At 38.2% G+C, this 27,412-nt stretch overlaps 1 protein-coding gene across 1 annotated transcript; it reads left to right on the top strand.

The window, feature by feature from the left end:
* The first annotated feature begins 1,090 nt into the window (after positions 1-1,090).
* Positions 1,091-26,165, top strand: KIAA2012 (KIAA2012 ortholog). The gene is made up of 11 exons (XM_015819609.1): positions 1,091-1,501; positions 7,116-7,385; positions 14,582-14,750; positions 15,173-15,328; positions 16,685-16,878; positions 19,043-19,232; positions 20,332-20,462; positions 21,474-21,624; positions 23,113-23,361; positions 24,078-24,209; positions 26,104-26,165. The coding sequence occupies exons 1-11, from the start codon at positions 1,415-1,417 to the stop codon at positions 26,163-26,165; spliced, it is 1,791 nt and encodes a 596-aa protein (XP_015675095.1). The 5' UTR covers positions 1,091-1,414.
* Positions 26,166-27,412: the final 1,247 nt, after the last annotated feature.

Below are 27,412 nucleotides of genomic sequence, written 5' to 3' on the forward strand. Positions count from 1 at the left end.
TTCTCCATGACCATGAGCAGATTTCTCCTGAATCTTAGACATATTCATTGCATGATCTGTTGGTTAAGGGGCTAGGTCTCAGTTGCTACAAGGGTCATCATACATGGGTCATCATAAACTGCTTAGGGGTCAGTCCTCTGTTAAAGCATCACACAAGTAAATTCAGACAACTTTAAGAACTCATTTGAACAACATCTTCATTTTTAAAAAAGCAGACATAAAAGCAAGCAGCACTTAAATTGATCATCTCTTTCTTGAAGTATCTAATAATTGTAGTTACCTCCAGAGCTTTTTCCACCTTTTCCACTTTCACCTTGGATTTCTCCCCCTCTTTATTAGCTATATGCTAACTATAGCTACAGCACTATCATCATGGCCGTGGATATGGCTTTATACTGTAGACAATGGGCGTAGCCACACTGCCTCTTAAGTTATTCCTATCTTCTGCTCATGACAACGTTGCTTTAAACTGGCTTTCAAGAATCCTGTCCAGTTTGAGACCCTTTGGCAATAGCTTGCAAGGTATTCAGTCTGGATTTGACAACATCCAAATTAATAAATAAATCAACCTAGATAACTCCTGGCAGATTCAGAAGGGTGATAAGCATTTATCTGCTCAAGAAAACTCAAGGGTTCTTGCTCTGAGGTAGTCGAGAATTCCCACCAGTGGGAACCCTAGTTTTCCAGAAGCTCTGCTGTTTTTCAACAATACACATGAAAATATCATTTTTTCCCTGCAGCTAAATGGGAAATGAATTAGCTTAGCTGCCCAACAAACATAATACTGTGGAAACAGAAGAGCAGAGTTAATTCTGGAGCAACACAAAGGGAGGCATTCACTGGCTGCAGATTGTTTAAAATGCTTCAATAGTAATAATGAAGAAGAGGAGAGGCAATGGAGTTGTAAGAGTTGGAGGATAATGTTACTTTTTGATTGGAGGGAGGAATTTGCAGGGCAACATAATCTTGAAATTTGATCCTGATCCTTTCAAAAATCTTTCATTTTCTTTCTTTCTTCCCAACATTCCCTCCGCTGTAGTTTAAACAATTTCCTTTGCTGCCATGGCAACATGAAAACAACCTCAGAGCACAATGAAAAGGATGGCAGTCTTTTCATGAATCCTGGGACCAACCAGAACAGAATAATAATAATAATTAAAAAACCCAGGAAGAATACTAGAAAAGTAACCTCAAGGGGAGATAATAATATCAGATTACGCTTTCCAATAGGCTGCTCTACTTTTCTAGTTCTAGTTTAATACAAAACTACTTTATGGATTAATGTTGCTGTTATGAAATTGAGCTATACTTAATAACATTGTTAAGTAAGATGAGAATGTTCTATAATGAAATATAACTCTGCTTTTAGAAGCTACAGGAAGACTCCTGAAGCGGCACTGCATTCATCTTAAAAATGTCCAGTCTGTCTCTCTTAAGTCGTGGCACTGGGCAGGTGATCAAAAAGAAACAGGAGAAGCTGGAAGTGCATTTTGATCCCCAGGTGAGTTGAGCTTTTAATACAAAAAATGAGTTGCTAATACGAATCAGCTTATGCTTCCCCATATAACAGTGAGTGTGTTGAGTCTCTGATCATCTTGTGCAGAGTCTTAGGATAAATATTAAACAAGAATAACATTCTTGACTTTTGAAAATAATTCCAAAATGAAAGAAAGACTATGTTTTCTTGGTTTTGTTTTGACAAAGAGATGGGATGCCTTTTTCTTTTGCCTGGATAGTATTTCAGCACTGGGGATCTTGTGAAATTATCCTCTTCTGTTTTAAAACTAACAGTAGCTTCTGCATGCCAGAACTGCAGTGATTCCAGAATGAGGGACTTTGGTGGTGCTCAGTTTAAGTCTTGGCTAGAGAGTTTTGTTTTCTTGGCAATTAAGGGTTTTAAGATGCCTCTTTTGCACCAATTGGGGCAACAGTGCAAAGTATGGTGTTGTATCAGAACTATGGAGAGACCACGTTGATTCTGAAGATTTGGTAGATCAATGAGATGATAAGATGATAGCTAATATAATAATTTAGCTCATTGTAGTAACAACTGTAATAATATCTGAGTGTAACGTATAGAAGTTTGCCAAAGAGAGATCTAACCTAGAATTAAGAAGAAATTTCTTGTCAGAAAACAATCAGTAAAACAGCTTGCCTCCAGAAGCTGTGAGTGCTCCAGCCCTAGAAATGTTTAAGAAGAAATTAGAAAGCCATTTGTCCAGAATGGTAGAGGGATTGGACTAGAAGACCTCCAAAGTCCCTTCCAACTTAGTTATTTTGTATTCTACTCCTATTAAGTTAGGTAGTTTCCTCACTATTGCCCAGTCTTCCACATTCAATAAAATAAATGAATATTGGGGGGGGGGGTTTACAATAGGATCAAAGACCTTGCTAAAGAATCAAAAGAGTTGCAATGCTTTAGCAGTTCTGCAGAAAATAGATTTTTAGAATGTTCTGTTTTCTTACTAGCCTATTTGGCTCTAGAAGGGAAATCCGTACAGAGCCAATATGAAATAATTGCATCCTAGATTTTTTTTTATTTTGTTGTTGATGTTATCATCCCCAGTTTTGTCAGGTCTTATCTATGAAAATATTTTGGCCTAAAAATGCAAAGTGCAAAAGTAATATGAAAAGCAATGTATTTGTAGATAACCATTCTTTATATTTCAAAATTCCCTGTTTTATTTTTGTTATGCTTGTTTTTTGGAAGTATCAGATCTCTGCCCATATTCTTCCCTTTTCTCTTTATTTTAATGAAATATCTATTTGGTAAACCTGGGTAAAGAGAAATAATGTAAAAAGATCAGCTCTTTTGATCAGGAAATGAATAAATGGGCAGAATTTGTTAACAGGAAGCTTTCAAGTAACAATATACCTAAAAGAACTTTTGTAAGCAGACAACATAGGATGATTTTGATCCTGTAGATAGTTAAATAGTTAAATATGACATTCAATAGTATTATATAATGTTTATATATCATTTTCCAAATTTTATTCTGTTTTACTTAATTATAGTGTTGTTCAGCAACACTGAAGAACTCTGGAAGAGAAATAATGACTAATAATCAAAATACATACTTAGAATTATATATTACCCATCTTTCAATCATTCAGCTAATAATAAAAATACATTTAATTGGTCCCAGTGTTATTTTGAAGTTATAGTATCTACGATGATGGAAACAAATAATTGTCTGCCAAATCCAATGGATATTTATTTAAAAACAAATCTCATTATATCTAGTGGGCCTTATTCTCAGAAAAGTGTGGCTATTTTGCAGTTTTCCTATATATTATGATACACGATTGAAACAGAGAAGTTGCACAGTTTAGCTAATAATATTTTTCTTAATTAGGTGCTATGAATATTACATTTCTGAGCAATTTAAGTTTGTTCTAAGTCCATATAATAAGCCTTTCCTTTGCTTATTACAATGTTGATAGTTTCATTTTCTACTTATTTTCCTTAATGGCAAATGCTATAATAGATCAAGCTACCTCTAAGTAAGCAGTTTTATTTATTGTTTTTCTTTCATGTTCTTATGGTGGTAAAATAACTTTATTGTTATGTGTTTCATTTTTCAAATTCTTTTTTTTTTAAAGAAAAAAGTAGAAGGAAACTTTAGAATCAAGCCTATCCCATGGACCACAGCTTGGGTGAAATCTTGCATCTTTATTAATGCCCTGGCTTATTGTCTTCTGACTTTCAAAGCCCTTGATTGCACAACTCTTTTACTCAGACAATCATTCATGTAGGAAGTGGAGGAAGCCCAGTATAAATCTACTGAACAAGTGGCTGAAGTAAATCTGTAAACCTCCTAAGCGTCATTGTCCATGCATATCTCTGATATCCTGGAGAGTTGACACAGTACAAGCCCCCATTCCAGAGATCAGTGATGTGTAGAGATGGTGTCACGCTGGGCCATAAACAATATCCAGGAGCCGGTTCATGCAGGCAGGATCAGATGGGAAATGAAAGAACCTATTACATCACAGCGAGGATCAAAACAGGACCAGGAACTAAGAAAGTCTGCGAAGGAGGAGTGTAGATTACAATTAATCCAACGACTCTGAGCAAATTAAGTAGGTTCTAGAAGGAATTTATCCAATCCATTTCTGTTCCTTCCAGACAGAAGAAAAGTTAAGAATTCTGCTGAATATGTTAGAAGGCTTTCTTTGATTCTCCATTAAAGAAGTCAAGACTGAAAAGCTGTGGTTCAGATCTGCATTTTTACACCATGCTTACAATAACAGTGTATATCTTTAGGAGTAGACTCATATTTACTATGGCTGTAAAAAACCATTGGGCGGAGAATATCATGAAGCACACCTCTCCAAATCCATTGCTCGAATCCTCAAAGCAATGCTTCCTTCCAAAGGTTCAGCACGACTGCTTTGCTTTGGCTACAATTATAGCAGAAGGCCATGTATACGTGCACACACAAACACAGAAAAAGTGGGGGGACCCTTGAAGCAGCTGCACCAAGTTTTCAAGAAGATATAATTCTTCAGGAACTCTTTTGCAGTGCCTCTCCCAATAGCTTTCCACAGTCCCACTTTTAGGCAGTGAGAAAGTATCGCATCTTGCACGCGGGGTCAAAACATCAATCAGATGATATACCAAAGGCATGTTTCTAACAGATACATTATTTGGAAAGGTCTTCAGAAGCCGCCACTTGAATAGCAATGCCTCATAATGTTATGCCTCAGGACTTCCTCCATAGTCCACAGCGGAAGTCATGAGCCACAGCTAAGTCTGGATAAATTACTACTGGAAGCTATGATGATCCCTTTGTGGATGCTGAAATGTAATCCCTCTTTCTAATGTTGTAATCTTATGACTCTGTCATCATGTGGGAATTGCAGGAATGGCCTTTGCTAGCTGCCAGCAGCTTCTGGGCCACCCAAGTATCACATGATGACCCCCCTTTTCTCATTGGTTTGATGCGTGCAACCCATGCAGTGCTCTTGAGAAGCTGCTGGAGTTCTGCATCAGTGATCCAGAGGTGCTCAAACTGAGACACCAGAACTCTCTTCAGCTTTTTTATTATTTAAATAGTAAATAAATAAAAATTCCAGAGAATTCCAGGGACTCTTCCCAAATTGTAAATTTTAAAGTGATCAGAAATGAAAATGATACAATACTGGACCAGAGAGCAATCTTTATTTAAATACAATGGAATAAAATTCAGTTTCTGATTTGAACCCACTTATTACTTTGTGGGGAATAGCTTCCAAGATCCTATTTCAAGGCTTGGTGTGTATTGCACCCACTTGAATTAGACCCTTCCCACTATGCAATTCAGTGGTTATAATAAAATTGGATGTATCCAGGTGCAATGTAACCCTAGATGGCTCACAAGCAATACTAAAACATAAAAAAAAACCTTAAAATCCAAATTAAAAACCTCCTATACTCTCCAAACTCAATATTCCTTCCAAAATCCAGAAAAATATTTCAAAGCTTCACTAGATGGTAACCATTCCAATATAGTACGTATGTAAGCTTCATATCCCTTCATTACCCATCTGATTAGATTATTTCTGTAGTGAATAATCTGAAACTAAAGCAGGGATTGGTGGTTTGATATCATCCAGATGTTTGGTTTATGGCAATCTTTCACCCTAGCTAGAAGCAAAAACTTCTGGAGGATATTAGGTAGCCAATCTCTGCTTCTGGGAATACGCTTGATTGTCTACTCTTTTTATCACATTGCTTTAACTGAAGAGTTCCCCGTGCCCCCCACCCCCTTGTCTATCTACTCTGCTCATTTGGGAGGAGGGAGGAGATTCATATAAAATGAAATGTTTCAAAATAAGAACAGAAAGAAGTTTTGTCAAATATGCTGGTGGCATAACTGGAAAATTCATGAAAACGTCTGCTGTGCCACCTCACATTTTATTAATGTGATTGATACATCCTCTTCAAATGGCAGTTGTTAACAATTCTCTGTGTATGCGTGTGTGGGTGTGCACGCATATACACCCACCCACTCATACACATGCCTTTGAGGACTCCGGATCACTGTCAGGGCAAATCCCTGCAGTTTTCTTGGCTAGATTTCAGCAATGATTTGCCATTGCCTCCTTCCTAGGGCTGAGAGAAGTTGACTGACCCAAGTTGACTGCTTTGTCCTAACGAAGGGCTGGAACTCATACTCCCCCAGTTTGTAGCCTTATGTACCAAACTGGCTGTCAACAATAGGACTGCCCTGTACAATATGTGCAAATAGAAAATTGTATTATGAATGAAGGTGAATAGATGGGTCCCAGGATAATGTTACAGGATCCAATCCGGGTCGGTCACTGGGACCAGAGGTTTAGTCTTCTGAGCTTTTGGACTAGTGCTAGAGCCCCCATTCTCATGGAACTTCTCTCAATCAGAGTGTGTGCTGTTTTGTGTGTGGTATTTATATGGTGGTATTTGTATGTGGCTTTTTAGATGCTGATTGGCAGTGTGGTATGTTGGTGGTAAATCAGCACTCCTGTTTGACTGACAAGGGGCCTGTTTCCCAGGCTTCAATCACTTCCATGGTTGTTTTTGTGCCTGCTCGTTCAACAATCTTAATAGCTGCAAAGTTTACAGAATAACAGAGCTGGAAGGTACCTTGTAGGTCATCTAGTCCAACCCCCCTGCTCAAGCAGGAGATGCTATACCATTTCTGACAAAGTACCTGTCCAGTCAGTAGCAAACTATGGGAGGGTGGGTGGTCAGAATCCTCATGAAACTGCCACACAACAGTTTTCAATGCATGGATCACTTGGCCCAGCTTCCCTGTCCAGGAGTTTGCCACATCCCTCTTCCCTTGCCAGCCACATAAGTTGAATACTTCAAGTAGTTAGAGGGCAAGGGCTGGGCAGCCAAGGACTTAAAAGCCAGCCATCAATACACATACAATAGGCACCATATAAATACCACACACAGAACAGCACACACCCTGCTAGAGAGAAGTTCCCTGAGGATGGGCTCCAGCACAAGTCCAAAAGCTCGGAAGAAAAAACCTCTGGTCCCGGTGACCGACCCAGATTGGATCCTGCAGAAAATTGTACTGAATTTTTGTTTCTAAAATCCATTCTGTTATTGCATCTGCTCCTCCTCCTTTTATTCAAATTAGGATGACCTGAACCGCATGTCTTCTGAAGGCCTTTGCAGTGTCAACAGACTACTGGATCACAGGCAGATCATGAAGGAGTACTGGGGGCTGTACCTCCCAAAAACGTATTGCACAAGAAGAGGCACACTCTTTCTCTATTCGGAAGATGTAGCCAAACCATGGAAATGGAAGTTGCAGCAAGGACGTCAGCACAAAAGCCAGACATTATGTGTAGATCTTCACACACTCCAAGATTTGGCCCGGGCTATCTTAGTATATGGAAGCAAACAGGTATTGTTCATATATTTCAGATGTACACATGTTTAGTTAGGCTGATACCATTTATTTAAAAATATTTCTATACCACTTGTCATTTTAAAAATCCCAAAGCAGTTTACAGTCATTAAAAATGCAGAAGAGAAAAACAGAATGAAAATCAGAGATGCCTATCTCTGGAACAGTTTGCTCTTAAAACAAATGGGCCACATGTTCAAGGCTTTCCAGAAATTTTAACACTTAGCTTTTCCAGAAGATCTTTGGGAACTGATTGTGGAATCCTAGTCATCTATACAGAGCTCTGCACACAGTATTCTCTTATTGGACATTAATATATATATTTTTGCTATTGAAGCTTTACTGCATAATTTTATTTCACTGCTATTTTAATATCACTAAATTATGTACAGTCCTTGTGGACTGACATGATAGAGAAATTGGACAGATGGACAGATATTCATGAAATCCCAAATACTAGGGAAAGGTAAAGACAGGGAAGAAGAATATTTAAAAGATACCTAAACCACCTCATCACTGGAGTCTAAAGAACAATGGAAGGGAGGTCATTCGACAGGTCAAATAGAACGTCCATCAATGTCAAACAGCAACTTGCAATCCATGGCTATGACTTTACCATGATTTGCCAGCTAATTCCAAGCAAGTAATAAATTCTATTGACTAGTGCGAAGTAAGGTATGGAGTTTCACATGATGAGAGTGAGCAGGTTGAAATTAAACCCGGTTAAGATTAAGGTATTATGGTCAGTAGAAAACTGTTGTCTCCGCATTTAAGGTTCAGCCTTTCTGTGCAGTTGACCTGAAGCAGCAGGTTCAGGATTTGGGAGTGCTTTTTTGACTCCCTCCCCATCTTTTTTTTTAGTGTAGGACATCTTGTGATTTGAGAAAGCCAAAGGTCATCAAAGAAAAACTAGAAGATATGGAACTTGCAGCTGGTCCAAACCTACCCCGATTTTTTCTTGGACTATAATAAAATATTTGCTTAATTCAAAACCTCTTGCAATCTTTGTAGTCAGGATGGCAGAGGTAGAAAGAGTACATACAAACAATTCTGTCCAATGTTCCAGCTGCAACTGACCCTTAGCTGACAACACATAGTGTAATAATAGACCAGACTGAATGTTACAGTATTATTGGGCCATACTGGAGATGTCTGGAGATTTTAACTGTTGCAAAGTGAACATCCCATTTGCTACCACTGCACAATACTGGAATTCTATTATGCCCAAGGGTGCCAGTTGCTTTTTAGTATAGTTTAAGGGGGCGGTTTGAACTTTTCAAGGCTTGTTGCCTGTCTTTCGGGGGATTGACCACCTCAATAGGTTACTTAATGTCTAATGTCTCAATATGAAACATTAAAGTCGTCAGGAGAAGCTCTCTTAGAGAAGCCCCTTAGTTAGGCACCTGGGAGAGCTATTAGGGAATGCATTTCTTGTGAAGAAGCTCAGCTCCCCGCTTAAGAGAAAAAATGTAATTTATGATGATATTTACTTCTTTTATCAAATTTTACATTAGTAATGGTAGCTTTGGACAGAAAAATGTTATGTATATCAAATTAACACTAATAATAGCAACAGGAGCAGCAAATGTCAATTTCACATCTCATTAAGCAAGAATCACTTTCATTGGAAAGAGGAAGCTGTATAAACCTATCTATTGCTTCATGGCTTACTTCCCCACGAATGTTTTGAGGAGTATCTTTTGGGAAAGTACTTTGTGAAACCCCTTGTTCTTCTGCTTAGAATTATGAGTCTCGGGTTTCCGTGAGAAGACAATCCAGCTCAGGCTGCTGTTTATACATTTGGGAGTTTGAAACAAATGCCCTCCAACAGCTCCTTTATATGAGATCTCAAACAGTTCAGGAATGCCCCCAGATGCTTCAGTTAGCGGTTGCCAGAAGCATTTGGCATATCTGAATACATTTCCCTTCCAGTCAGTTCTCTGTTGAATACTCTGGGAAGAGATCCATTCAGAAATACTGTCCAACCCAGTGCAGACACCATGCCTCGACTGTGGACAAAAGACGCCTCTAAAATCACTGCCTGTGGTATGAGCCCCATCAGTGTATCCAAGCATTGCATCCGTCAAAGATTAAAGGAGCAGAAAAAGAGGACTGCTGTGATGAAACAGATGAAATCCTGTGCCGATTGCCACCAACAATTAGAGTCCAGCAGGGGCACTCCAGGCGCTTTCAATGCATGCTGCCATAAGAGGAGGCGGAAAATTAAGATAGAGCATAGACTGAAATCAGGCACAGGGTTGCATTCTTACCAGGAAATAGTCTTAGGAGGCTGCCTTTGTAGACCTTCCCTTTCAAGTTATTCTTGAGTCTTCCAAGATGTGGATGTAGGGTGTAGAAAATTACTACTTCTCTAAATTAATTACAGACATGGAAAACAATTTTGTTTTATTGGTTAATTTATAAAATATGTAATTTACCTTCCCATTTGTAGTATATACTGTAAGGTATGGAGAGTTTGGTTTGATGCTGTATTATAACTAGATTTTTTATATAAAAAAAATCACCCTAAAGCATTCCCTCCCCCAAAGGCCTATTTATAGCTTATGCTAAAAGTTGTAACCGATGTAAAGCAACCTGTCAGCTACTGATCTACCTCAGTCAGGGAGGGGGGGGGGAAATCTTGGACTGGATATAGCAGAGATCTGTCTTAAATAATGAGTTGCTGCCTGAAATCTACTTCAGAAAGACTGACTCAAAGGTTATCTTTAGAGGATTGCAAGGAATTTGGGAGTGGGAGGCAGACTAGGCTAAGTCGCCTATGGAGGCAGCAGTAAACAGATGCTAATTCCAAATGGAGAGCTGAAGTAGCACTACCCAATTATTCTGGCCTTTTCTCCTTAACAATTTTTCCATTAAAAAAAACGAGGAAGCAGATGTTAGGAAAACATGGGAATATTACATATATCAGGTAAATGTGTTCAGCTCCATAAATCAGTGAGATTTAGTGTTAAAAGCCTCATCCCCAAAGGCAACATCCATAATAAGCACTCTCCATAGGCTGCCATCCTGTGTCATTCCTATAAGTGACATCCACTGGGAATTGCGTTTAGGTCTCTTTCCATTTTCAGGAAAAGGAGCTAAAACCAGGAGTGCCTGAAGGTAAAGTCAAAGAATTCAAGATGGCAGCCACAACCGAACAAGGAAAACTTCACTTCTTTTTATGTGCATTCATGCACCAAAAAAGGAGCAGGGCTACAATCATCTGGTCACAGCCATCATCTTGCATTAGTTTCAGTTGAAAACATTCTCTTTGACCAAGTATTTTAAATGGCACAATTTGAAATATTTAAATTCCTTTTTTATTGTTACATTTTATTTTAAATGTTTAGCCACTATGAACATGAATGACAATGAGACAAAGTTTGAAATAAACTAGTAGTAGTGCTAAGCTCCTTCCACATTAAACCGATACTTACTGGCCTTATTGAAGATTTGCTGCTGAAACTATAAAGTACTGGAATTGAAATGCCTATACAAATAGCCTGGAGCGCAAGTGTATAAACTGAAACCTGAGAACTGAAAATAATTGGCTGATACCAAAGAAAACAAACAGGTCTACGCATGTCTGCTTTGACTCAATCCACTTGAGTCATTTTCTTAACAAAGCCCCAGTACATGCTAGAAGTAGGAGACAAAGTAGCATTCAGCTTAGTTAGAAACCAAGAGCTATTTAGGTTTTGTCAACTCTCTGCTTTTCAAATCTTGATTCATATGAAAGGGAGGATAAGGGGACTAGAGAAGAGAAAGGCTGCCTTCCCACCTCAACTTGGGAGAAGGGACTTTGAATCAGGAAGCATATTTCATGAGGTAACCCAATCTCAGTACCTTGAGATTTTTAAACAAAATGGAAACTAAAGAAAACCTTGTTTTGTTTCAGCTTCTGATTCAATGAAATTGTTTCAGTTCTGGAAAGATTTAACAGCAACGTGACAATAAAATTAAGTATTCAAATTATTGTAGAAGACAATTTCTACTCAATAAAGAAAGAAAAAAGGATGGTGAACCAAACATCTCCCAGTTATCACTAAGCACAATCCATTCTGTGAGTCTCTTCCTCTAACTTCATCTGATCAGAAACAGGATGTTTTCTAGAGTTCCACAGAGTCAGAGAAAAGTTGAAAGTACTCAAAAATCTCTTTTCATAGTACATCTATCTGTTAGGAGGGATCCTTGTTCACAAGTACATATAATATGATCACAGTCAATAATGTAACCTCTGTTCCCATGTATTCTTAAGTGTCTGAGACTTGACTCAATGTCAGTATGTGGTACCTCTAAGTAATAGCAGAATTCCCGTGTTCTCGCAAGGCCCATTGTTAGGGAAATGAACTTCATGGTAGCCCATTGCTGGTGGTTAGTGCCCCATCATTGGCCCAGGTCTTGTGCCAACCCAACATAGGTAAGCGTAGGAGGGAACCCCATGCTCTTCTAATTGCCTGTCATTTTCTTTCTCCTCTGTTGTCTCAGACTGACAACAAATGGCACATTGGGGGTGGGGTGGAAATGAAGTGTTGACTGCCAGAAAGGAAACCTGGTGCTCCTTTCAGGAGTTGAAAAAAAAATAAATTAAGAAGTTGCAGGGAGAAGCTCATTAATGCCCTATGAAATAAGCACTTCCTAAGAAAAGAAAAGATTAGGAGGGCCTATCAGTAGGAAGGTCATTTTACCCAGCAGCTGACTCACTTTAGTCACTAGAGATGGGTGGTGTAGAAATTTGATAAATAAATAAAATGCTTGTGAGTCATAAAAAATATTTTCTCCTTCTCTCAGCATTGCTTCAAAAATTAAAGAAGATTGTCTATAAATGCTACTTTAGGCAATGTAAATAGTTCCCCTATAAGTCTACTATAGCAGGGCTGAAAAAGTCCACATACCCTCCAGAGGCAGAGGAGAGCAAAATAAAGTTCTAACTCTTTATTGCCATCTTGTGTTCTTCTGAATATTTACGTCCCAGATATGGGAGGCTGTTTCCCACTATCACAACTCGCATTTCCTCTTTACCATTATGAGGATTCCCTGCCAATCCTCCAAGGAAAGCAGTCATTCACTTTCACAAATACACCTGATTACTCAGCTTTGCAAGGCAGTCACACTACAGAAAACAAAAGGTGGGGGTTGCCTGTTACATACATTTGTACATTTCTCTGGAAATCCAGCAGAAATTTATTCAACTGCTGCTGGACAATTAGGACAGTGAGATATGCGTGCAGAGACCCCTACAGGCAAATTTACAAAATCCCCAAATGGACCTGGAAGCCTGACTTACTTATTTATTATTTATTTATTAAATTTATTGGCTGCCCATCTTAGTAGAGGGTATTTCTAAGGGAGTCTCTTCTCTCAAGAGAGAGAGCAAAAGAGCATTTTTTTGGATGGAACATTAAATTGTTCTTCTTGGTTTTATAATGGCGCAGATTTCATTTCAAATTAAATAAATTTGAAAGACTAAAGTATTTTGCGTATCTTCCTGTGTGTTATAATTGCTTAACTATTTCTGCAAGCATCACATAGTGCTGCAGTACCAAAACTAGATTACCCTTAAAATTAAACAACTATATAAATATGAGGATGATTAAAATAAACAAGTTAGAATGCTTCATTTTGGTGAATGCAGTACAGAATAAGGTGTTTTGGTTAAATGGATTATTTATCCTCCTTTGACCACTGATTATTTTTCTACTATACTTGAAGTCCGGCATGTCCCTTAAAAAAACACTATGCCCATGTAAGTGAAAAAGTGAAAATGTGCACTCTCTCCATGCATATTGTGATCATTAAAATTCATCTCCATCCTCAACTACTTGCAAGCTAAAAGATGTTTATGTTCCAGAATTGGGGTGAGACCATGGTACATGGTTCAAACAGTGACTTAGCCATCACCTTTGCAATAGTACAATCAATATTTGGGCAGTAGTTTATAGATAGAGTAGGTATATATCTGTATCTATTCTTGCTTTGTTGTATTAAAAATTGCAAACCTTTCAAGACCAGTTTCACAGCTATTAGCCAAAAGGCAACATTCAGAGTTGTTTTTTTCCAGTTCAAAATACACTGAAAATTCAAAACTATTTTTTTAGCATGTGCTGATGCCAGACTGCTTTCTACAATATGCAATATAGCTACCTTCATACTCACTTGGCTCTTTGTAGTTTTCCATTATCTATTTATTTAGTAGGATTGATATGATGTTCCGTTCTGAAAGAACTCTGAACAGCTTACTTTTTTTTCCAGTAAAAATAAGAACCAGTGCAACAAAATAAACATTAGTGCAGTGGTGGTGAACCTATGGCACGGGTGCCAGAGGCAGCACTCAGAGCGCACCGTCACCCCAGTCCTAGGCCTTCAGCTGGGTTTTATAAAACCTTTTCGCTTTAGGCCTCCACCGCCATGTGCAAAAAAAAAAAGGTTCAATCAGTCAATTTCATCTCGTGGGGAAAAAAAGATCTTGCAAAGTTGGAATTGATTGATTGAACTTTTTAGTCCCACCCAGTCTGCAGTTACCACCGTAGCCACGCCCACCCAATGGGCCATGCCCACCCAATGGGCCACGCCCACCCAATGGGCCACACCCACCCAATGGGCCACACCACCCGGCACCCGACGATGCATAAGTGGGTTTTGGGTTGCAGTTTGGGCACTCGGTCTCTAAAAGGTTCGCCATCACAGCATTAGTGCAACAAAATAAACAGATCTATTACATTCCCTTTCTCTTAATTTTACAGACACACAATATATGTAAATTCATATCTATTTGGGCCAGCATATTTCAAACACAGCTAAAGTCCAGATTTACTCCAAGGAGGTGCACAGTCTTCAAGCCAAGTTCTCTTATCTAGATTAATCTTGCAAGCTCAGAGATATATATGGTGTACTCTTACACTAGCTTTTTTTCCAGTAAGAAGGTTAAAAATAAGAACCGGTGCAACAAAATAAACATTAGCAATTAAACTGAAATCATGAAAAGCTTTGGCATTTGAGAACACTCAGACATCCCCAGGCCAACCCATAATGAGGCTCTTTCCTTTATCTGTCTGTCTGAACTACCACATTGTTTCCTCTCTAACTCAGCAAACTGGCAATGTTGGGGGAAAAACTGAATAAAATCTATTGTTGCTCAGTTTTATGTACAGGCATCCATTTTAAGGTTTTGACATTTTGTTTTCATATTAAAGCTGTGGCAAGATAAGAAAGGAATTGCTCAGCAGCCCTATCTGTACTTCCTAAGAGATTCAGACAGTGAGATGGACAGATCGATGAGGCCAGGCTATTCAGCCAAGAGGTACCTCCTCAAACTCGCCCAGAGCTGGGATCCAAATGTTTTACAAAAGCTTCAGAATGCAGGTTAGTATTATAAGAAAACGAGCCCAAATTATTAAGATAGTACTTCTAACCTAATCTGATGAGACAGAAAATAAAATGGTAGAAAGTATATTTTCAGATCAGCCTTGGCCTTTATTACAGAATTGGTTCAAATAAATTGAAGAAAATAGCGCCCCACTTGAGAGTAGATTGGGCCCAAATTGCTACATTCCTGGATGAGAAATTGTGCTCAATATTAATTTGTACAGAGAAAATATTTGGGTCTTTCCTCGTCTGCTATGCCCATCCTCTGTTTAAATCGTTAAAACTTATGCTTTGTGAGCAAAGGGTCTCCGTTTCAATACCTTTCCATTCCCAGTTGATGTATTGTAGACAATACTCAATAGACAGATCAATGTTGAATTATTTTACCCAACGGCAGGTGTATGCTGCATATTTTTCAGGATATATCAGTGACCCCTTGTTGTTTAAGGAAAATGCAGCTGCTCTCAGGAAGAAATTACAGGATCTATCAGCTATTCCACCAAAGTATAATCTACATATTTTCTACACTCCTTGCTTGTACTCACAAAGTCAACTAAAAGAACAGACTTATTCAGGTACAGTACAAATACTTATATTTCTAACAGAATTACCGTAATTATGATTGGATTTTAATTTTTGTAAAGACATCCAAAACAATTTAGGATGATATCAAAGGGGCAACATGCATGATATCATCACACAAAAGCCATAATTATATGCTTGCATCACAATGACTGATGGAAGTATGTAAAAATCATTTGCTTGCTCTTTGCCGCTCTGCAGATGCCTCCAGGTTTGTTGCCAGGAATGGTTTGGAGTATCTGCTATATCTGCTCCTGGTTTAGCCATGTTTTTACATTCATGAAATTGGAATTACTGCATCCTGACTGACATTGGTTTTCAAACTTCAAATAGAAGATAGAAAAACAAAAATCTGGGGATATATGACCCCTTTTTCCCCATCTGCCTACAAGTCTGTTTCCAAGTACAATTCAAGGTCTGAATATTAACTTTAACTCTCTAAGGCAGTTCCTGGGCTGCAGACTATTACTGGGCTGTGAGCCATTTAGAACTGGGGTGCAGAAGCAGCAGCGAGTGTGCGTGCACGCAATCCCACTTGTGTGAGCAGCGGGCAAGCATGGGCAAGCGCTCTTCATTTGCACCAGTGGTGACACACGTGCCCTCTGCTTGTGCAAATGGAGCTGTGTGCTCATGGGCGCACTTGCAGGCCACTCACATGGAACCATCCCCTCTCCCCCCCCCCTGCCAATCCGCAAAGTTCAAAGGAGTTTTTGAACAGGATCCTGGAGTACTGTATCCCGTTCTCTATAATAAGTCTGCCAAATTGTTAAACTCTTGGGTGATGGCCTTATTATTAAGAGTTATAGACCATTTACCAGTGACTGACAGAGATGATCAGATCTGATGCATCATTTAACTAACCAACATACATGTAACTTCTAAATTGCTGAGAGTCTAATGAGATTGAGGCAGTATATGCATTCCCTAAAAAAATAAAATAAATGTTTGCATTATTCTCCTTCATTTCACTAAGATACACTGAGAACATCTTCCAATATATATCATATATATTATATATCATATTGTGTTGTCACGTCATAATACATAAAAAAGAAAAGTCATCAATATTTTCTAATTCAGTTGAATACCTCTGACTGTCATAGCTAGAGCAGTGCTGTTTTTAGGAAAACATCAAGTTTAAACTTTCTAAAGCAAATGAATGGGATGGTCCTTTGGTAAACCTGATTTGTGAAAGCTGCCCATCCTGGTTAGGAGTGGCCTCCTGAACATGCTTAGAGGCATTTATGAATAGCACAGAAAAGATTAGGCTGAATTATAATTGTTCCTTGATGCACAATACAGCCACTTTGGTCATTTATTTCAGGGCTGTGATGTTCCCTACTTCTTAGGTCTTGGTCCTCCATTGCGTAAAAAGTCAGAAAATAGAGCCAGCCTGGTGAAAGGTGACCCAGAACATAATTCAAGAGGAGCAGATCGAATCCCTTTAAGAATTTCTGTAAGGAAACTGAGTGTTCATCTTCAACCACAGCATTCCAGAGAAAGCATCTGGAATCAGAATGAGGCACACTGGCAGATCTCTGAGGTATTACACTTTCTTTCCCCATCAAATAGTTTCTTCAGCTCCCAGCTGCTTAATGATGTCCTGCTCCCATCAATAAAATAAACAGAGAGTTGAATCATCTGGCAGAGATGCAAGGGTGGCTTGAATGCTTCAGAGGACACATGTGATGATGTATGTATTTGCTGACCTGATACGCTGTTTCTCTTGTCACTGGGCCTGAGTGGCTTACATCTGCTATTCCATAAAATAAACTTTTTTTTCCATCAAGTTTGAATAACTGTTAAGTCACATTTTCTTGCCAGGGACAATAAACAGATTCAAAATGTAGAGCACCAAATCTCAGCAGAAAAGCCTCGTGACCCGCCTGTCCCCAAGGCCTGCTGGAAAAGAGATAGTTGTGGCTTTTCTAAGGCCCACTTTAGTGGGGCTTTAAAAAGGGGGGCTGCTGTTTCAAAGAACAGGGGCAACAGTTAAAAAGCTCCTCTACTTAGTCCTCTGTCTAATAGCTGGCTGGAAAGAAGTATATCCTAGAACAAGTGAGGGTGGGATAATGTAGTGGGATGGGAGAGAGGGAATATAAGGAAGTTGGAGATGAATTGCAGCCTCCCCCTCCTGCCTTTGTTTTAAGGTTATATTATGTTTTACATACAATTTACTGCAATCACAAAGAGTATTATAGGAGGAGTTGCAATGATTTTACTACTACTACTACTACTACTACTACTACTACTACTACTGTGTTATAGTTATTTTTATCATTGGCACTTGCTTGGTAGCAAACTCTTATTTGCTTTCCCCCTCCTCCTCAGTTTTTATAAGATGTTGGCCACCATATGTCTCCTTTTTTAGTGTGTAGGAATATCTCCATGCTAGGGAAAAAATAGGGACATTCAAAATAAAATATGTATATCCTCATACTTAGGTCCCCGGCATACACATAGTGGGATACCAAAATGATCTTGAGACATTCCCCACAGGAATATCTCTCTCTCTCTCTCTCTCTCTCTCTCTCTCTCTCTCTGTGTGTGTGTGTGTGTGTGTGTGTGTGTGTTTCATACATAGACATAATATGCTTAAGTAAATTATGAAAGTGAGACCTACCCAAGTAGGAATGTTCAGGAATAGGAAGCTTTCAAATATATGGGTAAGTCAGTGCACCTCTCCATATAAATAAAAAAAAAATCTTTAAACTATAACTAGTACTGAAGTAATGAGAATAGTATAACCCCTAAATTTCCTTTGTCCTTTTGTTTTCTTTTTCTCCTGATATTGCATTCTTTTGAAATAAAGGCAAGCATTTTACTTTAAATGGTAATTTGGAAAATGAAGTAAACTACTCCAAATGAGGATCCCTTTAGTTCATTTTATCTCTTTTGGCCACTAGGAGGCAGGACATTACAGGTTTCACTTAGATTAGAAATCATCAGATATGGGTGGCCAGATGTTATACTGTGAGGTTCAAATCCTTACTGGGGCTTGAACTCGTGGACATTTGCACCTGAATGACTATATACAGTGCAATAGCTTTACAAGTTACCAGGCTGCTTACATTTAGCAGTTTGCAGGGAAGGATATACAGAAGTTATTAGAATGTTACTATAGAGAGAGCTTTATTTAGCTGGTGAATTGTACTCTGCTGGCATCAAATAGAAATGCTGAGGTTCATTTAATGAATTTGAAGTCAGATAGATAAAAGGAAGTTTTGCTTTACACAATATTAGACACCAACGTGAGAGTTTTCAAAGGGAATTAGACAGATCTGTGGAGGATGTGTCAATGGCTGCTTAATGGAAGTTGAGGCTACTGCTACTTAATGACTGCTTCATTATCTTAGCAGTATTAGAGATAGTATTCCTCTCAATAATAGTTGCAGAGCAACACAACCAACAGAATGCTTTGTGTTGTGAGCTTTTTGTTGGCATCAGGTTGACCATTGTGAGAACAAAGGGAAAGAACAGAAATGTTTTTCATCTGGACAGGCTAGCAATTTATAGCGCATCCAGCCATTGTTGTGTGCTACTGTATATCATTGCAGCTTTGTCTTCCCATAGTGGTGGTTAGATGATTTTATAAACTGCTAGTGCAAGAGGACTCTTTGTTTTCTTCCGAATAGAACAGTTGTTTTTTTTCTCTTAGCTTGTTTTTAAATGCAGTCTTTCAAGTGTTCTTGTTTATCTTCTTTTAGAACAGAGGGGTAGAATATCACCAAGGTGAAAAGAACAAGAAGGAGCCACATAACTGTGAAATGCCAAACCAATCAGTTAATGTTCCATTATTGGGAAATACAGGAATTGCCACCTCTGAATTTTGGTGTGAGCAGTCCCATGTGAATTTCTATGGTGGTTTTCTTCCGGGAAAAAAGATCACATATAGTGGTAAGAAGATGCTGCAAATTTATGAGCCAAATTAAAAGCCACCAGCTATATATATTTTTTTAAAGGTGGTGGGTAGTTGAGAACCATTAATGCCACTAGTGTTTCTGCCATTCAAATAAAGGTATTCAGTATTCCAGAATGTAGGAATAAATGCAGAAATTAATGATGTTGCAGGGTGGTTGTATTTGTATATTTGTGTACATGACACATTGAACCACAAACTGAAATGCCAACTACCGTACATTGTAGTTACTGTCTGGTAAATATTGAGTCTGCATAATGTAGTCGTCCAGAAATTGGACTAGAATCAAGAAGACCTAGATATGTACTGGAAGAAAGAAGAACTATTTAATGAGCAAACAAATAAAGGTTCATAGTATTATGTGAATTGAGATCATTGAGCTAATTGAGTAAAGCGCAGCCAGGTAACACAGAGTTAGCATGGTATATAAACACAATCATTATACCTCCCTCTGCTGGAATTTTTTGAATTGAGTACAAAAACCAATAAATATCATCATGGGGATATACTCTGCTATATTATACTTGCTTTCTGGTAAAGAGCCTCTTTTATATCAGAAGCAAATACTGCAACAAATACAAAGAATTGGAAACTGGTTTTTGCCAGCTGGCATAATGTTTGGTTGGAAAGGATATTCTACAGTAATATAAAACTATTTCAGATATTACATTGCCCAACATAGCTGCCTTGTGTAATCTGAGAGCTACTTTACAAAGAAATGGCTTAATCCTTGCTGAAATGGTCAAGCCACAACTGGAACATAATAATATGTATTGAACATAATAATTTGTAAGTAGTATCCACCTGAGAGTTTTATACCCCCATTTCCCCAAAAGTGGGGCAGAGTATATCAAAGAAAAGATTGTATAGATTTTTGCCTGTAAAATTATAAAGGAGCATTCTGTCATGTGGGCTCCATTTCCAATGTAATATATCTATAATTCCTTTACAGAGTGACCACTGATTCAATCTTCAGTTCAGCTATAACAGTTTCCTTCATAGATTTTGATGAGAATTAACCATGGCTAGAGAGAAGGAAGATAATTTTGGATCTCTGTTTTCCTGTTTGTTTCATAGTTAACCAAAATCACCTGAAGAGCACAGTTAGCAGAGGAAGAGGACTCTCTGAAAATACAGAAGTGTTCCCCCCGATTAATCCAGGAGGCAGCAAAGAGCAAGACGAAATCACAAAGAAGCAGAAGAAGCAGGTCAGTTCTTTTGCCCATCTGCTAAATCCTACTGTTTTGGGGGGTGAAGGATGACTCTGAATGGCTTTGCCTAAGAATTATAAAAATAGTTCAAATACTTAGAATTTTCTAGCTTTAAAAAAGGATTAATCCTGGAAAAACTCCACGTATGTATATGGAATAAATTGGGGATTACAAGGTGCTCCATTTTGCTGAAGACAGAGGTTTGAGGCAAGACTGGTTTGCATGGGAGATTTTGAGTATGCCTCTATCAAAATCTCCTGCATGAAAAAAGATCAGGAGGCAATGGTTCTAGAGTTAAGAACATATTAAACCAATGAATTAATAAGTCTAGGAGTGGAGGAGAGGCTACCAATATAATAAATTTGATTAGTGATCTAGTCTTCAGCATTCTGCATCCCCCCTATTGTAACATTGTTGTATCACAAGTCGACTGAAATGCAATAGTGCGACCAATAATTAATCATTCCCAAAGTACATCCCAATAAGGGGAAACTGTACTCTGGAGTATAATATGATGTAATTCAGTGTCCCTGAGGCTGCAATTCAATTTTAATTGGAGGGAACTCCAGTGAACAGGCTGTGTGTCTCATTAAAATCAAAGGGAATTAAGCCTGTTTAATGGTTTATTGCACTGCTTCCCAAATACTTTTTTTTTCATGTTGTATATATATCAGAAATTCTCTTAAATAGCATGGCAAAAAGCTTAACACAGCCTTCCCCACTGGGTACCCTCCAAGGGAATTGGACTTCAATTTCTCTAATCCCCAGGCCACGCTAGTTGTACTATGGAGCAATGCCCAGCATCAAGAGGGATCAAGTTGGGAAAAAATGACATACATATCCCCCCCCCTTTTATAAAATCTGTCCATAGCAGGGCAAGTATGCATTTTTAGGCATATAATTTTGATGTATTTTCTGTCATTTGGAACAATTTGTTGTGCAAAAACTGTCAAAGATCGGTGGCATTTGCTGTATTAAAAAGTACCTTGAAGCTCTGTTTTTCTCCAGGTGCCAGAATTTTTCAAGTTACCTCAAATAGCTGAAAGCTCACCCAGCGTTCAAAGGGAAAAAATAAAACCCAGTGAGCTTTCAAAGGAACTTGTGATCCTTCCACTGCTGGTTCAGTCAGAGTCTCCAACTAAAGCGAAACATTCAAGAGGTACAGCCACACCCTTGGAATGAAGGGGACTTGCTCATTGTGGGTTAGGGAGTCAGCAAAACCAAACTTCCAGGATGGGTTTGATAAACTTGATGGCTGCTTAAAATACCTTGCTCTGGATAGGCTTGGTTTGGGTGGCTGTTGTTCCCTTCTCGGTTGAAACATGATGTACACATCAAAGGCAGCCAGCAAACTTCAAAGGGTGCTGCTCCCACCAGCACAACACTTGCCAAGCTCCAAACACATCTTCTTTCTCTAGCTTTGTCTTGTGGGTCTCTCTATTTTTATTTTGTGGATCTTCATCACTACTTGCTCTCTCTTTCACGCAGTTTAAAGAAAACAATCTGACCATCTTTATCTCTCTTTCCAAGAATATCCTTGTTTTTCTGGATTGGCATTGCCTATTGACATAATCTTAACTAGCTTGTTTTTTCTTCACTATTGAGCAGCAGACCAGGCTCTTTAGCGAGAGAGTTTTTAAAATTTCCCTCACTTTTAGCCATCAAAATGGTCTCATGAGCATAGATATTCATGACGTAACCATTTCTTCCATTAGATTACTGTACATTTACTCAGAATCTTGTACAGTCTCCAAAATTATCCCAGATTTTTTCATTATCATAATTCAATGGATTATAAAATGGAACTACCACAACACATGAATTCCTGTTTTCATACATCAAAGGTATATAGGAAAGTGCGTATCTACAATAACCTATGTATAATCTCCCGTTCATAGCTTCTGATATACAGTTTCAATCCTTCATTCATAGTTAAACCTGAATCTTTACTTCCCCGCTTGCACTTATCAACTCAGTTCCAAAATATCAGTTTACTTTTGTCCAGATTTATTACATTCCCTTTCTCTTAATTTTACAGACACACAATATATGTAAACTCATATCTGTTTGGGCCAGCATATTTTCAAACACAGCTAAAGTCCAGCTTTACTCCACAGTCTTCAAGCCAAGTTCTCTTATCTAAATTAACCTTGCTAGCTCAGAGATATGTATAGTGTACTGTTACACTAGTTTTATTCTTTTGTTTGGGGATTTGCACATTTCTTTGAGGACAAATATCAATTTCACAGTTATTTAGGATGGCGTCTGCCATTTTACTACAAGTTTACTTTTAGACCTCCTTTCAGCTTAGCTTATGTATTACTACAATAATGCCAAACAATTGTAGAAATGAGCTAAAACCTAGTGGTACCTATTACAAAGTGCATTGCATTTTTCACTGTCAGCATTATGTAACTCTAAAGTTTCCATACTTTCTGCAATGTAAATATTAAGGCCATAGTTATATATATTTTTACCTGACTTCAGTGGGTTTTATTTCTGAGCAGACATATAGATAACTGCATTATATGTGGTTATACATACAACACGTATGCCACATAACACGCATGTGTTATTTTTAATTTGGTTATATTCATATTTTGATTGTAGATCAACAACTGCTATGATCTGTTCTCTTATTTTGCAGGGACTTGTTCTAAAGAAGTCAAATCTGAGACCGATGTCTATGATAAGCAGTCGGTCCTTTTGCCAAATGATCTTGTTTTAGACACCAAACATAGAAACAAGCCGAAGCAAACTATCAAGGACGGGCTCCTAAAGGCTTCCCAAGATACTTTCTATCTACCCCTGATTAATCCAGACAAGTTTGCTCTGAGTGATGGAAAGAAAAGAAAGAGAGAAGTGTCCACTGGAACTGACAACACAAAACAAATAGGTCAGATAAATTTTAGTTAACAATAGCATGAGCTTAAATGGCCATTAATTAGAATTGCTCAGTTTTTCTTCAATGGTTCCATTTTCTAAAGATTATAAACAGCTGAGTTTTCTTAAATTATATGTCAAACTCAGAAATTTACAGATATGAAGACTGTAGATAGTCATGAATATAATCACTAAGATACGGGTAGTCCTCAACTTATAATCATTCGTGTAGTGACCGTTTGAAGTTACAACAGCACTGAAAAAAATGACTTATAACCAGTCCTCGCACACATGTCCATCACAGGATCCACACAGTCACATGATCAAAATTCGGGTGCTTGTCCACTGGCATGTATTTATGATATGCTGGGGTCATGTGATCGTCATTTGCAACCTTCCCAGGGAGCTTCAGACAAACAAAGTCAACGGGGGAAGCTGGATTCACTTAATAACTGCATGATTCATTTAACATCTGCAGTGAACTGTGGCAAAAAAACATGGCAAAAAAAGGTAAAATTGGGTGCAACTCATTTAACTGCCTTGCTAGCAATTGTGCTTGTAAGGGTCTGTTTAGAAGAAACAGTAAGTTATAGAGAAATATTTGGAATTTTAAAAATTGCCATTTCTAATACTGGTTAAATGTGAGGTTTTCTCTTAGTTCAGAGAATTTATTTCGGTTGATAAAATATTATTCCTCTTTCTCTCAACCCCTTTCTTCTTATTTTCAAGAAAGCCATAAAAGCACTTCACTCAATATCCTTCTAACCGGTCCTAATGGAGAAATTATCTGTCCATCACTTTTGAGATCTGTTCAAACTACAGATAATTCCAGGAAATTTGAACTAACTACAGGTGAAGAAGGTAAGGACAAAACATTTGGTTTAAAAAGAACAAATTGCTCATATAATTTAAATGTCAGGCAGTAGGAATAAACAGTGTAGCCAGATTAATGTATCTTCTTCAGGCAATATTGCTTTTGGTATTAACAAAACAGCTAATGTATGTGTTCATTTTTGTAAACTATTGTTACTTAATGAAGGGATGGAGCCAAGATGAAGAAGCATCATCCATTGTAAAGAGCTCCTCCAAAGGAGTACTTTATCATTGTACTTTTGCTATTTGCTCAATACAAGCAATATTTTCTTTTCTTTATAGTAAATCTCTAAATAAGCATTGATCGGTTGATAATGTTCTATCAAATCAGTAGCAATAGCACTTAGACTTACATATATCACTTCACACTGCTTTACAGCCCTCTCTAAGTGGTTTACAGAGTCAGCATATTGCCCCCAACAATCTGGGTCCTCGTTTTACAGACTTCAGAAGGATGGAAGGCTGAGTCAACCTTGAGCCAATCAGGATCGAACTCCTGGCTGTGGATAGATTTAACCTGCAATACTGCATTCTAACCACTGTGCCACCGTGGCTCAATGTTGACTCTTAGCAACCAGACTGAGAGATTTTCTCCATTGCCACTGTAATTGGGTCCATCCACCTTGTTACTGCTTGTCTTCTTCCCTTTCCTTCCATCTTTGCCAGCGTTAAAAATCTTCTCCATAGAGACAGGTCTTCTCACGTGTTTGAAGTTGGATAATTGGAGCCTGGTCATTTGTACACTGAGTGAGAACTCTAAGTTGATTTGTTCAATGATCCCCTTGTTTGTTTCCTTGGCTGTCTATACTATTCCCAGGAGTCTTCTCCAACACTAAAATTCAAAAGTGTCAATATTCTTTCTATCCTGCTTCTTCAAACTTTCACTTCAATAGAGTGTCACAAGGAATACCGTTGCCTGCAGTATTTTGATCTTTCTAAAGGAGAAGGCAGCTTATTTATATCCTGGTCAGGTGGTGATATTCTGTGTCAGCCAGCCAAGCTTTTCAGAGGTACTTTGATGTAATTTTCAGAATTTGATTGAGATTGCTGGTGTGCAGGGGGGGAAGAGAGAGAGAGAAAAAAGAATCTTATTTTTTTAATTTGTTTTATTTTTTTTATGCTGTCCACTCTTTTCCAATACATATGCAGATATATTAGCATCTGTACAAAATTAACAGAGTTGTTAATTTCTGTGATTCTATTAGCAATGATAGTTTGCTAGTTAGATAAGAGCCAAACAGTTTCATTTGTATGGAGAAATGCTTTCCATCCCTAGTAACAATCAGCAGCAATTACATTCTATAATCTCCTTGATCTCATCCATCTGTGTTATCCCTGCTCTTTACATTCTTCTACTTCTCTCAGCTTTGCCAAGCATAGCTGTTTTTTCTAGACCATCTGCCTACATCATATATCTAGAGAATGGATATTGTGCATGCTATTCATTGCCTCAATTTTTTGTGTTTGATTGATTCATATAGCCATTAGCACCAGTGTAATGTTTGGGTCACATAGCTGGGGATCCTATGCATACACACACACACACACACACACACACAAGCAAAGAAAACAGCAAGAGAATACCACGTTAAAGATAGCATAACATCTATCCTCCCAGTCTTCATGGGATTGTCACTTCCAACCACTTAGTACCACGTGCTCCATGTTGATAATGACCTCCACATTATCCAGTCCATGTGCAATATATAGTACAATATTCATGGGTCTGTCCAATATACACAGGGAATACCACCTGTCCAATATGAGAGCATTACATGTGCACATCAGAATACAATAACAAGACAAGAGCCATGATCTGGTTCCAGTGATACACATCCCAGGATTTTCTGCAGATGAAGGATACATTCTTTTTGTAATACAGATTACTGTGCAACTAGCAACACTCTTGTTAATAGGCAAATAAACCATACAAATAAGAAATGATGGCTATTCCCATCACAGGCCCAAGAACCAGTCTAACCTGGGGCTTATTTTCCCCTGTATTGTCATGTCTGGCTCTCTGCACTATTCCTATTGTGCTGTTTGTCCTACTTTTCATTTTTCTGAAACCAGTTTCATTACTCTTTTCCAGTTATTGTGTTTGTCCGATGCTACTAAATTGTGTTCCAATATTCACTGACACCATTCATACATCAAATAAATAATGCATTAACCCAGCTGTCAAGGCCTTTGCAATCTCCTCAGGATACAGTACATCTTACATCTTCCAGCTAGCATGGAAGTGGCCTGAAAGGGAGCTGCAGGCCTCTAATTGTAGAGATATAATATTCACAGGGAGGCTCAGTCTGGCTCAAACTTTTTATTCTAAAGCTGCATTCCTTATAGGATTCAGTGTATATATACACTGAAGTTTGTGAATATCCATTGAACATCTGTGAGCTCTAAAAGTAGTGAGATGAAGAGGGTTGCTGCTATTCATGTAATTGGGCTTCTGTGCCTTTGAATGATATACAAAGCAGAAGATTAATCTCAAATAAACTCCACACTTGAAAGAGTAAAAAAGGTGATTAAGAACCCCCCAAATGGAGAGGTATAGCTTCCCTGCAATACAAAAGTTTTCACTGAAACTCTGTACAGTAATGCTTTGACTTGCTCAAAACTAAATCAAGAATCTTCCAAAGAGTGAGACATATTATTTAGAGCCATAGCCCTTCTGTGCTTTTCTGATGGGTTTTGCCAGGGTCCTACAGCCAGCCACCTGTAAGCATTAACAATCTGCTCTTTTGTGTTTGTGATTAGAACAGAGTTGTTTGGGTCTCCTATTGTGCAAAATGTTCTGAGATGCAGGTACATCTCTACTGACATGTTGAAAAGCAAAATAATATCCTAGGCTGCCTAAGAGGGAGAAGAATGTACAAATTATTATTATTAGTAGTAGTAATAGTAGTAGTAGTAGTAAGAACAACAAAAATGATATAACAGAGTCATATATTCATCCTCCACTGTCTAAAATATGAGCTCCACAACTAAAGTTTATTCATTTTTTGGTATTGTGCAATGCTGTAGGTTAATCAGAGGCCAATTTCTCTGTTTTTTGGTGGCTGTGAGCTGAAGAAAGAGATTCTCTATACAATGAAATGGCAAAACAGCTTTCCGGGTAGGGGGGGAAATGATGGACTCTGCCTCTGCAAACAGCAGAGACAATATGGCAAAGAAGGCCAATGGTGCTT

Source organism: Protobothrops mucrosquamatus, unplaced genomic scaffold (assembly GCF_001527695.2).
Source record: "Protobothrops mucrosquamatus isolate PMUCROS unplaced genomic scaffold, P.Mucros_1.0 scaffold958, whole genome shotgun sequence".
NCBI lineage: Eukaryota > Metazoa > Chordata > Lepidosauria > Squamata > Viperidae > Protobothrops > Protobothrops mucrosquamatus.